Raw genomic sequence first — 16,060 nt, 5'->3', positions numbered from 1 at the left:
CGAGTTCTTGAGTTTATTGCGTTTGCACAATACATTTAACACTGGCGTTGATCCAAGCAAGTTTCGGAACGCGATGTAAACTCGTAAAATTACCTCGTCTTTTGTGAGTGTCCGCAATTTGTTTCGCTTCCAACAATGCACACTCAACAAATGTGTCTCGCATCCGCAATTCATTACAATTTATAGGCATTATAAATTTTTACATATTTTTTATTTGTTTTGAGTGTGGGTTGTTTTCATTAACTTAACGAACCGTGAAAATGTCGATAAACAAACACGCGCAGGAAAATTATGAACAATATAAACATTACTCATGTTTTATGTGCGGTAATTAACAAATATTGGGTGAACGTCAGACAAACAATAATTGTTTGCTAAATACTCTTGGGAATGAAAATTTGAAAATTACGGTTTTCAAGTTTCATTCGAAAACTTTGCACAAACAGTTGATTTCTTTGGTAAACGAATACATACCCTTATATTTCCTTTGCCCTTTACTTCTGTAATGCTGACTCTGATGTTGATGCGATGAGCAGCACCACGGCTACCTGCATCAGTAAAAGGTTTCCCTTTTTACGCCTTTCAACTGTACCCACCCATTACTTCCTTCTTGCTCCCGCAATAAAAAAAATCCTCTACTCCAAAGGAAAGAGGTAGAAAAGTGGAAGGTGTTGGTAGATGGGGGTTAGTAATACGGCAGGGTTTTTTTTTCATCAGCCTTGTGTCTGATGTCCCATCGGCGTGTGGGCTTAATGAAGCGCGCGCTCAAAGCGACGCAGGCGTCACCTTTTTTCGCTGTGGAAACTCAACGTCCAATTTGGAGCGGCGCGCGCGTTCCGACTCGCAGTGGCGTCGCGACGCTCGTCCTGAACGGTCACAGCTACCACGCACGTATCTTGCGAACAACCGCAACCACAAAAACACGTGTGTGTTTTAATTTTTCAAATTAATTTACCGCAACTCAAATCAAAATAATAAAAAACAAATAAATTTTGTGATTAAATATTGGGACATTGGGAATTTGGAAAGTTTGCATCATTATCCGCATGGTAAGCTGAACTTATTTCAATGATCGTTTCATAAAACTCTCCATGTCACGGTGGTTGTTCGTGGAATTTTATTAGTCGCAAAGATTAGGAAAGTATCAAAGTTTTTGAAAGTTTCGAGGAAAGTTTGACAACTTTTTCTTTGTTTACGAACGCCGGGACGCGCATGATGCGGATTATGGATATTGGTGGCAAAGTTTTGTCGTAGATAGAAAATTTTTATTATTAAAATTTCCAGCGAAAGTCAAACAGGAGCGCAAACAACTAAAATGTAACAATCACTATAGGTACTTTTATTTATTCAAACCATAAACAACTCAAAAGTTTTGTTGCCATGCACGCTTTGATAACATTATCAATTTAAATAAACTTCTAGTAGCTCTTAAAACTTAAATGCAAAAATTCTACGCGGTGAACTTCTAAGTTCTACGAATCGGTTAAAAAAACTTTTAAATTTAATTGGATAGAAAAAGTTTCGCGCTGCATTAATTCAACTTGTAGTTTTAAAGTTGAAAAGTTTCACTAATAAAATATTTACCTGTGGTGTTATCGCTCGCCGCTTTTGCTAATCAATATTCTCTTGTTTACATCAACAAATTGAAATTTGCAGCGTGTGCTAATGGCAGAATGTTCAAATGTCCAAACACTGAATACTCAATTAGATCATGTCAAAACATTAGTCATTTGAGATGGACGTAATTTAGTATTAAATAAAAAAAATAAAAATGTGTATTGCATGTTTACCAGACGGTAAAACTAATAAAAACAACGTAAAATATAATATAACCCACGTCCATTTTCTTGCGTCCACGGATAGAAATGAATAATGAATAAAACGTGCAGTTTTTCAACAAGCATGTCAGTCTGCAGAAGTATAAAATTTTAGAATAACATTATATTTATAAAACAATGAAATTGAATTTGATTATTTATTTTACAAAAGCATTACTTTTCATGACATATTTCAACAGAAAATATAAAAATAAAAATAGCCTATGTAGTTATATATATCTTGATAAACATGAATTGTTATCATTAGCAACGGACATCATCGTTTTTTCATGTTTAATATTTAATGTTATATTTTTTCATTGTGTGCTGCATTATAATGTAGATTTTTCACCTCGATTTTCCTGTTTGCTTGTCATGACGTAATTTATGCGCCACCGCCATAGCAGAAGTCGATATTAATGGCGTTTCAATGACCTTCGCGTCCTTGGCTCGCGCCCATTGTGCGTGTTTCAACCCTTTTACGTATTCGACGGCGGCTGCGGTAAAAAATAACCATGTTTTCTTTCATAATGTTATTTTGCTTAATTCTTGACGCGCTATTAGAGCAACCAAAACGACAACGATAATATTATCATACGGAATATGTACACATGACTAAAATAACAATCCTTGTTAATTTTTGCGTGGGTTTAATTGAAAAATAAATTGCAGATGAAAGAAAAATGTTATTAACCACCAATAAACGATGTCCGCTCAAGCTGCGCACGGTTGCAACATTGCGAACATGTTCCAATAACCGCGCAGGCGGCGTGATTAAACCTTGTCCTGTCTTCCTACCCTTGCACCCTCAACAGACCCTTGGGGTCGTATACTCTAGCGTTTTATATCTCTGTCCTGTAATTGTACTAGCTTTACTGGATTGTGTGATTGTGTATGTGTTTCGGGGGGCGGGCGTGGGTTGTGTGTTTGTGGCGCTTTTCATCCCGGCACTTTCATGCTTCACGCTCGCTTGCCTCTTTCATAAATCCGCCGAGGCGGAATCATGAGCTCCTCAAGGAGTGCTTGTCTTTTCAGCCATTCTCGCCCGAGAGCAATCTACGCGCGACGATAACGCGCTTCGGCCGCGAGTTTTACGCGCGTTTTATGCGCTTTATGCGCTCTGGAACGCGCGTATCAACATTATTTTTTCGCCCGTGCGCTTATGTCGCATAAACAAACGTGCTGCTGTGCACAGCCGCTTTTTTACAAAGGTACACACCGCTTTGGATCCAAATACGTGTTTTTCTATAACCGGTGTTTGCTTTATACACTTTACAAATGAAATTATTTTCTGATGGGTGTTTTTGATGGATTGCTCTGCGCTGAGATTGGTGTGGAACAAAGCGGCGTGCAAAAAAAAAATTAGAAATATTGGAAATTCTACGCCTACCTTGTTTCGCTCACAGCTGTCATGTTCGTTGTCTGCTCTCGGGGTGAATTTTTTTAATTAAATATTTATACCCACTTTTTATGATTGGATTAATATTACCGGCATTTATATCAATTTCTTATTAAAAATGAAGAAAAATGACGCCGTTGGCATGGTAACCGTTATTAAAAGTTGATCTGTGTTTTACGGTCACAAAACAGACGCGCAATTTTTTTATTCCTTGATTCGGAAGCCTGGGAGAGCGCACAGAGGAGCGAACGCGGTACGGAAGTTGGTGTCCTTGCAATCTCCCGTCTTTGATTGGGCTTTGAGCTTTGAGAGTTTCGCAGTAAATACGCGATTAATGCTAAGCCGACTGACAGCATGACAGCAGGATCGACGCCGACACCAGGTTTAAACTTTCGTCCTTAGATTTTATTATATTACTTTTATTTGTTACTAGTTTAAAAAGTAAATAAAAGAATAAATATAGTTTTTTAAAGCTTAATATACGATTTTAGTTTAAAACTTTAAATTGCATTTAGCGCCATCTAGATTTGAATTATATAACTATGGATTTTCATATTTATCCATATCAACTTTCTTTCCTTATTTTACTTCTTGTAAACTATATTTTAACAATAATAATAGCCTATTTGCTTTTCCATGAATAAAAATATCTCTGAACCAAAATTTGTCCAAATTTGTTTTTTAGTTTTTGGGTGAAAGCGTCACAAACATACTCACATTTACACTTATAATATTAGTTTGCAAATCTCCCGCTTCATACCCAATAATTAAATTTTGTTAAAAATGGGAAAACTTTTCTTTCTCTGGGATTGAATTTTTATGACCGTGGCTGTAAAAAACACACCCTCGTCTGTTGCAAATGGTGCCGTCATAGTTTCAACGAACAATGTCAAAGACGTCGTCGTAAAACGTCGATTCGTACATTTTCCGACTGACATTACGCGCCGGAAACGCGCAGGGAAACGTCGACGAAAGTTACGTTACGATTCTTGCCTAAAGACGGCTGCGCCAACGAAAAGCACTCACTTTGAAGCTTTCACGAACTTTGTTGCCATCCTGTCAACTCTATTTCACTTTAAAATCAATTTTCACATATGCACATCTTTCAAATCAAATAAACTCCGCGCGTATGATTTTCTGATTGTCTTTGTGAAAGTTAATTGGTTATTTGACATGCAATTCCCATTCGTGTTCAAGATGTTGGCACACTCTTGAACGCACAGGTGGTGCGCGTCCTATTGTGCTTGAAGATGCAAACGCGCATCCTGTATCCTCCGCCAAAATCATGAATTGATGGATTGAAAACGCCATCCATAGCAATGTGCGAGGTTGGCGGCGTCGGCTGCGGCATCATCGTCGCGACGCAATTTGCTATTTTGCAATATACGCCAGGAACACAATGCGATCGAAATCGAATCGGGTGGCATCAGCATCTCAACGTCCCAACATATTAAAAATATTTTTCTACTTTTACCTCTAAAACGCCAGTTTTTTAACGGTTTTTAGACATAAAAAGTGGTACTTTAAATACGAAAGGCCAAGCCGTGCGTAATATCCATTATCTACGGGCATTATCTACGGGGCGGAGCGTGCGCAAGCGCATTTGCTTAAATTTCGAAGATTTAAAATACAAAAATTAAAATTTCAAAACCTCAACGTGGAAGAAGAAAAAATTGCGTTAGCATCACGTGACTAAACGTTGTTAAACACTCGATTGCTCGCTCTCAATCATTCTTGTGAGTAAAATCCTTGTTTAACCACTTGATACTTAATATACTCTCACAGCTAAATTTAAAAAAATATTTCTAAAAATAAACATTTAATAAATTATTAATGAATATTCTCCTATTTCACTAAATTAATATTATTGGTAATTACAAATAATTGTGGAATGTGAATATTGAATTTTCCTGATGAAATACGAATATCACTGAAGTAATTAAATTTTATTGTGCAATAACAATGATGATTAATCGTCGGGAAAGCTGAAACGTTCAAAAATCACAGCCTTGGATAAATTTACGCATGATTTACGTATAATACGCATATTTGCATGCGTACATTTATAATCTCCAGTTTCGACTGATATATAATGCCTGCCGTTTAATATTCAGTATCTAATTGATCGCTTTGTACATTCGGCATATTCGCGCTAACCGCGGATCGGATCGCGCGCGCCATCAAATTGTAATATCAAATCACGGGCAATAATATCGAATAAGCGATGCGAGTGCACAATAATTGCGAACCGTGCACATTATCATCGCGCGTGACCACCCGTGGGGCACAATCAGTTTTCTATATCGGTAGTATTCGGGCGATAATCGTATCTCTTACGGTAATTAAATTTCAATCACAAACACAGATAATTTATTGATTTAATTAATCTCGAAAGAGGTCTAATATCTTCGATTTGGGCATGAATCATGTTTTGTTATAGGCATAAAAATGTTATAGTGATTATCTAGATATTTTTTGCTATGTTCTTCAGAAAATCGCCTGGTACATCAAAAGGCTGCTTGTTTTTATTTCTCCTTTGAACACGAATATGTCTTAATCTTATAAAATTACTAGTTAACCGGGCAAACGTTGTTTTGCCATATAAATTATTTCAAGTTTCTAGATAAATTTTAGTGTAGACAAAAAGTAACTTACTTATTATAAAAAATAGGGGTTGGTGATAAGAAACCAAAAATTTAGGGTTGTATGTATATTTTAATGCCACATTAAAAAAATAAAAACAAAAAATTTCGACCAAAATTTAAAAAAAATTAAGGGTGAACAACCCTTATCACTTAAAGATATGGAGTTACCGATTCTCAGACCTACTGAATACGCATATAAAAATTTTCTTTGAGCGGGATAAAAAATGATTAAATTACTAAAATGGCTATAAAGAAATAGGGGTTGGTGATAAAAAACTAAAAATTTAGGGTTGTATGTATTTTTTAATTCCACATTATAAAAAAAATAAAAACAAAAGAATTTGTCCAAAAATTTAAAAAAAAGTTAAGGGTGAACAACCCTTATCACTTAGGGGTATGAAAAATAGATGTTAGCCGATTCTCAGACCTACTGAATACGCATATAAAATTTGGTAAAAATCGGTAAAGCCGTTTCGGAGGAGTATGGAAACAAACACTGTGACACGCAAATTTTATATATATAGATTTTCTTGCTAAATAGAAGTTCTATTTTTTATATTTTTTATATGGTATAAGAAATTATTGGAAATAAATTTTGTTATTGAAACAAAAAAGTAAAATATTTTCCAATAAAGTGGGTTAAAATATGTGATTTTCCATAGTTACAATAATAGATACTAATTTAATTACTAATTCTTAGTATATTAAGAAAGTGTGCAACAGATATTTTCTTCAAAACATCTTTGAAAGTGTATACGTGAAGAGAATTCCGCGCAGTATTTTATTGATAGCAAGTCAAGGTTAGTCGATACAATAAAAACCAATGTTTGCATTTTGCTTTTTGTATCGCATAAAATGTAAATATCAAGATTGAATATTCGGCAAAAACTCTTCTCCGAATTTAATATAAATAAGTGCCTCCTATAACTATAATTTATTCCTTTCTCATATTTTTATCACTTATTTGACTTCCTTATTGTTTTGTTCTGAACAAAAAGGGTAGCAAACATCCTTTTTCAAGATCCGATCTATTTCAATATTAAAATTAATTAAAAAAAACCTTTGGGTGATTTTGAAGTTATGAAATTTTTGCTTTAAGAAAAGCCAGCAGCAATGTCAAGTAGGTACAATGGATTATTTACTATTCATTACTAAAATCTTTTTATTCATTTTTAAATTGGCAAAAAACTATGGCACGTTGAAAACTTAAATTGCTTTGTTAATGGTACAAATAATTTCCTGCTTTAATTAACCAGTGCGGTATTTATTTACTACCCTTCGAAAACAATTGCTTCCGAATAAATGTCAGCAAATCCGCTACCTCCAGCAGTAAAACGTCATCATCAGTTACGACGCGTGATGTCGTTTAGATGACAATGCCAGCAGCGGTGAGGTTGTTAAAACTTGAGTGCTCAAGGTTGGCTGTAAAAACAGTTCGGTAATGAATCGTTCACGGTAGGGAGATTGATGACTGTGAACATGTCGAAGGTAAGGGAGGATTGCTAGTTACTTGCTAGTGGAAGATTGTCTGAGGCATGCCTGTCGTATTCCATGCACGGCCAGTTTTTTTTTCGACACAAAAACTTGATGAGTTTTTCGGTTGCGGTTTTAGCAATCATGCACGAGCATAAAAATTACCCACCAAACATTCCATCGATTTGAAGTAACTTCTACATATCGTTAGAATACATGAATATATGAAGTAAAAAATCTTTATATATACGCGAAAATGAGTTTGTCTTTTTGTTTGCTACGCTTTCATGCAAAAAATATTTCCATTTTATTACCAAAATAACAGTAATATTTCATGACATAAAAAAAATCCCAAAATAAACTTTTTGGATAAAAATTCATTTCGTGACAATAATTATAATAATAAATTTTGTCATTTTTTGAAATAGAAATGGAGAGTTATAATACCTATGGGATGTGTATACCGTAAACAAAAAATAATGCATTAATAACATGCACCACTTACTTTTATTAAAAACTGCGCGGGCGGAAAGCCAATAGCCAATAAAAAATATATCAAAATAATAATCAAATCTAGGCAATAAAATATTTTCTTCCGGAAAGTCATTTAACATTGAATTATGTTCATAATTATTCTAATCTTTGCTTCTCAGGAGGAATTCCTAACGTTCATCATTGACTTTCATAGCCTATTTCTGTCAAGTCATCCAAAATAAGGTGTTTATCATCGGAATAAAACATGTTCCATAATGAGTAATTCATCAGGTAAAGATTGATGGCTTTGAACATATTGAAGGTCACCTTATTCATGTAGGTATAGGCAAAAGCATGTAATTATATGAATCGGCCATTATATTTAATTTTTTTTTCTACTAACACCGTGCCTAACTGCATTTTTCTATCAAGTACATTTCACTAATCTGTAATTGAAGTATAATAATTTAAGCATGACTTGTATATTGTATATTATTGCATACTACTTAAACAAAACAAATATTTAATTGTTTAATTTGCAAAACATGTAAAACCATGATAAGATAACGTAATAGCTTTCTCCATAACGAGGCGAATATTTGAATATTTGAACTATGTATACAAAAATTTACTTGTACTTTTACTTGAAACAAATATTAACTATACTCGTTACGACAAAGAAATATTCAAAACTTATTTAATCATAATTTAACGGAGAATAAAACGAATGAATGGCAGAAATAAAAAAAATTAATAAAAACTGATCAACAAAATAAACTATTTATTTATTCACTTAAAATATTAATAAAATTTATATAATATTATTTAAACATAAATTTGTTATACCTATGTATAAATCTCACAATTTGTCTTTCTACAACTAAACAATAACCTAACACTAAAAATTTCTTATAAACATATTAATTATTTTCAAAATAATCCACCATGTCCAACATGGCTCCCTTAATCCTCCCCATTAAATATTCATTATCCAAGAAATTCGTAATCAATGGACTTCTGTCATCCAAAAGAATGTCGTCTTTTGCTTCCGACTCGACAAGATTCCCCAGACTGCGATTAACATTATAAACCAACGGAATTGTCGCCAAGCTCATAAAAACCGCAAACATTTCCACCTCTTTAAAACTTTCCAAAAACTCATCCAACGTATAAATCTCACTTGGCACAACTCCAAATTCTTTCAAATATTTAGTAAAACAATCAAAATAGCACTTTTTCAATCTCAAAAGATGCTCCTTTCGATATTCTCGTGAAGTGTTGAGTAAAATACAGTCCAGAACATCAAAAGCCGGTGGTAAATATCGTGCAATTTGATGATCAATTATTTTCGCATGTTGTGCAACATTTTTATTATACTTAATAAAAATATTCGCAGGCCACAAATCACAATGACATATTGAGTTTCGAAATTTTGTTGAAGGTTTTACATAACCATTAAGTAAATCCATAAATCGTTCAACTTCATCTTCGAGTTTTCTTCCACTTTTGAGAACTGTTGGCAGATTAAATACTTTTATTCCCGTGTGAAGGCTTTTGATAATTGCCCCGTAGTATTTCATCAACAGTTCATGGCGACTCTTTAAGTACAACTCAATAACCGCGTCAGGAAATGCTTCGTTCAGCTTGATTTCGTGTTTGTTTTCATACGCAATACATCCAGCATGGATGGCAGCCAAACTATCCAAAATAACACATAGTTCTTCATCAGTTGAAACTCTTGCCGGTGTTTGAATCACATAATCTTCATCTGTTAAATCTTCAAAAACAATGTGTTTATCATCAGTGTAATAGACATTCGGTAGTGAGTCATTCATCTGTTGGAAATTGATGGTTTTAAACATATCGAAGGTCGCCTTCTCTTTATTGAAGACTAGTGATGGTAGTTCTCCATATGCCTCGAACGGTGCTTGTTTCTTTACGAAAAATGCATGGGATTTTATCGTTGAATTTTCTTCGATTTCGCATAAAAGTCGGAAATGTTCACCCATCATTCCATCGGCATGAAGTAACACCATTTTAAATTGTTTAAGCACGAAATCTTCATGGTTTAATTTAGAGGTTAAGATTTTTTTCAGTGCGGATTCGTCTAAACTATCCGAAGACATTGTAGTTTTAGTTTTCGGTTAGTTTTTGAATTTGTGAACTTGTTTGGCCTTTAACTTTACACTCGCGAATGTACAATGAATTAAACTTAGACTCGGTGATGTAACTTAGTTAAACATTGTTATGTTAATCATTAAGATGTTATACGGATCAAAGTCTAAGATAAGATTACTTTATTTTGTTTTATTCTTGTATGCGTAACGATGTGATTACGATGTTGATGCTACAACGTTAGACTGTGTTATGACTTCCTTTATTACAACTTGACCATTGTGGTTCGTTGTTCGTTATAAAAAGTGGTATTTACGAGTACCACATCACAACCGGCTTGTGTGGAGATAATTATACACTGCGCGATTGACGGTCAAGTACGTTTCGTGTGTAACTTGGGTAACAACAAGAGTAGAGTGTATTTATATTTGAAATGTTTATTTTGATGAAAATTTAGATAATTGTGAAGTCATGCTGGTATTAGGTTGCATAGGCGTATTTATGATAAGAACAAATATAAATAGAGAATGGAATATGTTTGTTCTATTTATTAACAAAGCGATAATTTGCAATGCCATGAAATTAGTCATGTGAAACGCAAAGTGAATAATTAATAATTTGCAATATTGAAACGTTTAATATTTGATGGCCTCTGCTAGTGACCTGATGAAATTCTTCAATAATTAATAGAATTTAAACTAAAGTTTTTATTTATTCTCATGTATGTTTATATATTATACTAGCTTTTGCCCGGGACTATGTCCCGGGAGTGTTTAATATAAATGTAATTCGTTTTTAATCTCTTGTTCTAGACATAGCATGTGTCAATTCTATTAATTAGATTCGCAATTTTATTTTAAAGAAATTAATTATATAAAGAATTGCTAATAATGCACTCTAGCGCGCCATCTCGGATTCAACTATTTAACTATAACTATGATTGAATCACATTGTCAACTTTTATCCTACAGAAAAGCGCTGTCTTTAGGGTTTTTCCAGCAATTATTCAAATTTTCTTGCCGTAAAAACCATCCTTGGACTTTAACAAACATTTTAAAAAAGAATTGGCCAAATTGAGCTAGGTGTTGTTGAGTTATGCGCTTACCAACAGATTTTGAGATTCATTTTTATATAATAAGCCAAGTCTTTTGCCCGCAACTTTGGAGGCGTATAAAAATTACCTTAATTAATGATTTGGTTTCTTTTCTTGTTGCTTCACCGTAGGCAAATGCGCAGATGTAAGCTCCGCCCCGTTGATAATGCCCGTAGATAAAGTACTTCACTCACGACTTGGATGTCCGTACATAAAGTACCGTTTTTTTGTTTAAAAACCTCTAAACTGGCGGTTTAGTGGTGAAAGTAGAAAAAGTTTTTTTTAAATCGATTCAGGAATTTTTGCGTGAAAAAGTAACAAACAAACAAATTTCCATTTGCATTTATAACATGTCACTACAACGAGATATGTCAAATGTAACATATAAATTATAAATCAACTTGCAACAAAAAAATCTCAAAAATTGAAACACATAAACAATTTTAGCAATTTTTAATTAATTGAATACTGCTTTATGAAGGAGTGAATATTAATTTTACCAAGCCAGCTATTTCCTAATAAATTTATATACATATCTAAACCTTAATCACATTTAAAACATTGTTAATTGTCCATAGCATTCGCAAATATTTATCTTCGCGAGTTTCAGAATGTTATTCAACAATATTTACATTTTATCTGCTCCTGTTTCTTTATTGTCGCAATTAAATATGCAAATTGCATTGGACGCTTAAGCCTCTCGTTATATATTTTTGCGCCACCGTTGGCGAAAGAAAATAATGAACCGGCACGGATCTGCATTTCTAAATTCCCCGGTCGTGCTTAACGCTCGTTTGATGCGGTGGTCTTCGTCGCGGTAACGAGTCGTTCCAATTATGAAAATCAATAAAAGAAAATTGGTGGGATGATGATGAGTTCAAAAGGGTCGTGCCTCCAGCCACCAGAGTTTGCGCTCCGGTGTACTGTCTGCTGGAGACTCGGTTTAATCACTTGATCCCGATTCGCTACCACACCACCCTCTCCAACACCATCACTACCACCACCTTAATATTTATTATTCTGAAAATTGTGTGTCGCAGCCGCAATCATTTCCTCCAATTAGGCAAATCTTTATAAACTCAAGACTTGAATATCCATTAAATTTTCTACTTCGTTTTTTGCCTTGTCTTCGGTTTAACTTGGAATTAATTGGAACAATCATATATTTTCTTTAGGAAACATATTAATCAAGTAGTTTTTTTTCCTGCGACTTCGACTCGGTAGCAGATGTTATTGTTATTCGTTTTTACTCTCTTGTTCTAGACATAGTACGTGTCAATTCAATCAATAAGATTCGCAATTATATTTTAAAGAAATTAATTAAAGAATTGCTAAAACTTCAGCGCGCCATCTCGGATTCAACTATTTAACTATAACTATGATTGAATCTCAATGCCAACTTTTATTCCATAGAAAAGGTTTTTTTAAAGGTTTTCCCGGCAATTATTCAAATTTTTCTCGCCATAAAAACCATCATTGGACTTTAACGAACATTTAAAAAAAAGAATTGGCCAAATTGGTCTAGGCGTTGTTTAGTTATGCGCTTACCAACAAATTTTGCAATTCATTTTTATACTATAGATTATGAACTAATTTTTACCCGCGACTTTGGCTTTGTGTTTTAGTAAAAATGTAAATAATTTTTACATTCTTGGATCCAAGTTATGCTTCAATTTTTATATTATTTTTCATCATATATTTAACACCTTTTGAGTAATAATATTTAATATTTTAATACTTATTCTGTTATTCGAGGAAGAAACGAATCAAAAAAATCGTGGATCATCAAAATCTCTCTAACCGTTCTTGAGTTATAAATGCCCTAACTAACACGATTTTCTTTATGCCACAAACAAATATAGATTTTATTACGTCTTTCAGTTTAATCAAAACCTAACCAAGAATAAAAAATGAAACAAAAAAGAACCCATAAAAGTGCAAGAAACAGACAAAATTAAAAAGAAAGAAAAACCAGCAAAAGCAAAAAAAAATGTCGTAAAATATCCACTGCGCCCACAGTGGAGTAAATTGAGTAAGGGGCCACAAGGTGAAAGCGATTAAACCTTTCCCCAATTTCGCCAATTTGAGAATGGACGCTCGGAAACAACGAGAAAATGGGAAAACTCCAAGCGCAAGTCGTAAAACACGCGCGAACGAACCCACATTCATCGTGTATACTGTTTTTAAACTTTCAACCAACATAACCACACTTTTACGCATACAGTGCGATACAAAAACAATATATTTACTCTCTTGTTCTAGACATTGTATGTGTCAATTCTATCAATAAGATTTGCAATTTCATTTTAAAGAAATTAATTATATAAAGAATTGCTAATAATGCACTTCAGCGCGCCATCTCGGATTCAACTATTTAACTATAGCTATGATTGAATCTCAATGTCAACTTTTATCCTATAGAAAAGGGCTGTCTTTAGGGTTTTCTCGGCAATTATTCGAATTTTTCTCACCGTAAAAACCATCATTGGACTTTAACGAACTTTTAAAAAAAAGAATTGACCAAACTAGCCTGGGCATTGTTGAGTTATGCGCTTACCAACAGATTTTGCGATTCATTTTTATATTATTTATTCATTTGTAATTCAAATGAAATAATATATATGAATATTTCCTATTGCAGGTGCCGTTGAAAGGTATATAAGTGCGTGGAATCAGCATCAGCATGGAAACTTTATACACAGCCCGTTTGCACGGTTTTCCCAACCTGACGCGTTCCGGTATGGAGCCGGCGCTCTCCGAGGAGAGCGTCCTGAGCCTTCTCATCGTGCTCGGCAGCAGCATTTCACTGGTCGGGCTTGTCTTCGCCTTCATAACCTACAGGTAAGCATGTCCCACACCTTTCGCAGTGTCTTTGAGTATGAGTGTGCAGCGGTAGCGGTATTTTGTGGAAGCGCTTCGCGAAAAGCGCAGCGAAAGCAATCTCGACGCTTTCAATTTATGCGTCACGTCGCGCAACACGAAACTGCATAATTTAAACCTGCCACTTCGAAACATGTAAACAATTAGGAACGAGAAAGTACCTACTCCAGATAACTCCAGATAAAATTTTAACGTTTTTAAAAAGTGATTTAAAAAAAATACATACAAATTGAATTAGCTTCAACAGGAATCATGTGAGTCGTTTTGTTTTATTCGCGAAGTCAATTTGGAATCGAGGAAGTCAAAAGTGGAAAGTTACAATGAGTTTGTGAAGTCAAAGTTGAAGCGAAAAGTTCCGACTTGAATTCGCATTCAAATTCGACACGTCAGCGTCAACTCGATGAAAACTCAATGAAAATTTACATAATTGACATAATCCACATCATCTACATTATCAAATAAACTCACTTCGGAAAACATTTCGACGTTCTCGTGTTTTCTTCGATCTTGTTTTGTTTTTGTGCGAAATTCGATATATTTTTTGCTCGAGATCGAATTCAGCAGTGAAAAAAAAAGAAACATTTTGATTGAATCTTCCTGAATCTACCGATATTCTGGGATGAAACGATATAAAAAGGGATTTTTTTGCGAATTTCCTTCGCCATTATTTCTGCTTGATGGTTATAATAAGGTCGTCTTCTGCGAATACTCATACATACGTTGAGATAGTCTTTATCCTGATTTATATAGACAAGCATTCGAAAAAAGTAAGTCATTTCCGCAAGTAAATTAATCTTCCGGTGTTCTTTGAACTGTTTTCGAGATAATTTTTTATATAATATTTTTTGAATAATCTATAATATAAAAATGAATCGCAAAATCTGTTGGTAATTTGGACAATTTTTGTTTTAAAATGTTCGTCGAAGTCCAAGGATGGATTTTACGTCGAGAAAAATACGAATATTTCCCAGGAAAACCCTAAAAACAGCTCTTTTCTATAGTATAAAAGTAGTGCATTTAATCATAGTTATAGTTAAATAGTTGAATCCGAGATGGCGCGCTGAAGTGCATTATTAGCAATTCTTTATATAATTAATTTCTTTAAAATAAAATTGCGAATCTTATTGATAGAATTGACACATACTATTTCTTGAACAAGAGAGTAAAATCGAATTGCATTTTTATTAAACACTACCGGAACGAAGTGGTGAGTAAAAGTTAGTTTTTTTTATATAAAATTCATGTTGTGTTATAATTTGCGGTATAATTGTAAATACTGCCAAGTTCGCTATTCGTGTTTAATGTCCATATTGATTTTGCCAACGGCACGATATTAATTGCAATTATTCATGGACGGCCGCGCCGAGTTGACCGAGTCGACTGAGTTTCATTCAAACTGTGCCCTAGGGTGTTATCTACATCAAAGGAACCACCCGATCATTATTCACTATCGTGTATAAAAGTTGATTTGACACTTTTGTCAATAACTCAGCATGATATCTTCAGACATCTTAATAGAATTGACTTTATAAGTCATAACAATGCGTGCGATGTCTTTTTTTTTTCTTCACTCGTAAGTCCTCCTCAATAAAGTGTTGGTAAAATGGGTTAATGCTTTTCGGTTAGGGCTTTCAGCGCATTGTGTGTCATTATGTCCAATCGCCTTGTTGGGAGTTGGAAAGCTTGAAGGCGCGGCGAGGTTCGATTTTTTTCCTTGCGTGACTGTCGAAGGGTCGCATTGCTATAGCGCCTCTATTATCAAACGGCCATTACGCAATAAATTATAGCATCATTTGTTGCTAATACTCTCGGCTGCACCCTGAACATTAACACAAACACAATACCGGCACAAAACTAAGCGAACAACCACTAATAAATTGCGTTTTAGAGTTAATGCGGGTGTGCTAAATACCGCACCGCGAGGTCCTCGAGTGTCTGGAATACTCGCATACATTACATTCCCAAACAGAATGTTACAACCCCAACAGTAAAATTTAATATACATATTGTACATTGTTCTAAATACTTATGACGTTTAAATTGTGGTGGTGGTGAAGTAATAAAATTCTTGTTAATGCAGTCAAAAATGCAAATTTATGAAATCGCGTGTGGAATGCATTTTGAACGTAGTTAATTTACTTTCAATAAAATTTATTACTTAACA

General features: G+C 34.2%; 2 protein-coding genes across 3 annotated transcripts in view; one reads left to right on the top strand and one right to left on the bottom strand.

Moving 5' to 3' along the window:
- Positions 1 to 819: 819 nt before the first annotated feature.
- LOC135796134 (adhesion G protein-coupled receptor E2-like) overlaps positions 820 to 16,060 on the top strand; it is a 36,852-nt gene continuing 21,611 nt past the window's right edge. Inside the window, exons 1-2 of one of the 2 annotated variants that reach the window (XM_065308043.1) lie at positions 820 to 1,049; positions 13,658 to 13,857. In XM_065308043.1, the coding sequence (XP_065164115.1) occupies positions 13,700 to 13,857 (158 nt within the window). In that variant the 5' untranslated portion in view covers positions 820 to 1,049; positions 13,658 to 13,699. The remainder of the gene's footprint in view (positions 1,050 to 13,657; positions 13,858 to 16,060) is intronic. The other variant, XM_065308042.1, reaches the window with a different exon arrangement.
- LOC135796225 (uncharacterized) lies at positions 8,575 to 10,294 on the bottom strand. The gene has a single exon (XM_065308157.1). The coding sequence runs from the start codon at positions 9,932 to 9,934 to the stop codon at positions 8,729 to 8,731; it is 1,206 nt and encodes a 401-aa protein (XP_065164229.1). The 5' UTR covers positions 9,935 to 10,294; the 3' UTR covers positions 8,575 to 8,728.

Source organism: Atheta coriaria, unplaced genomic scaffold, assembly GCF_025399875.1.
Source record: "Atheta coriaria isolate IRGN ID8LTWV9N9 unplaced genomic scaffold, Caltech_Dcor_3.1 hic_scaffold_7_pilon, whole genome shotgun sequence".
NCBI lineage: Eukaryota > Metazoa > Arthropoda > Insecta > Coleoptera > Staphylinidae > Dalotia > Dalotia coriaria.
Note: the sequence above shows the minus strand (reverse complement) of the source record. Positions and strands in the feature narration are given on the sequence as shown.

Coding starts and splice junctions, on each gene's coding strand:
- LOC135796225 (XM_065308157.1), bottom strand. CDS start 9,934: ATGTCTTCGGATAGTTTAGACGAATCCGCACTGAAAAAAATCTTAACC.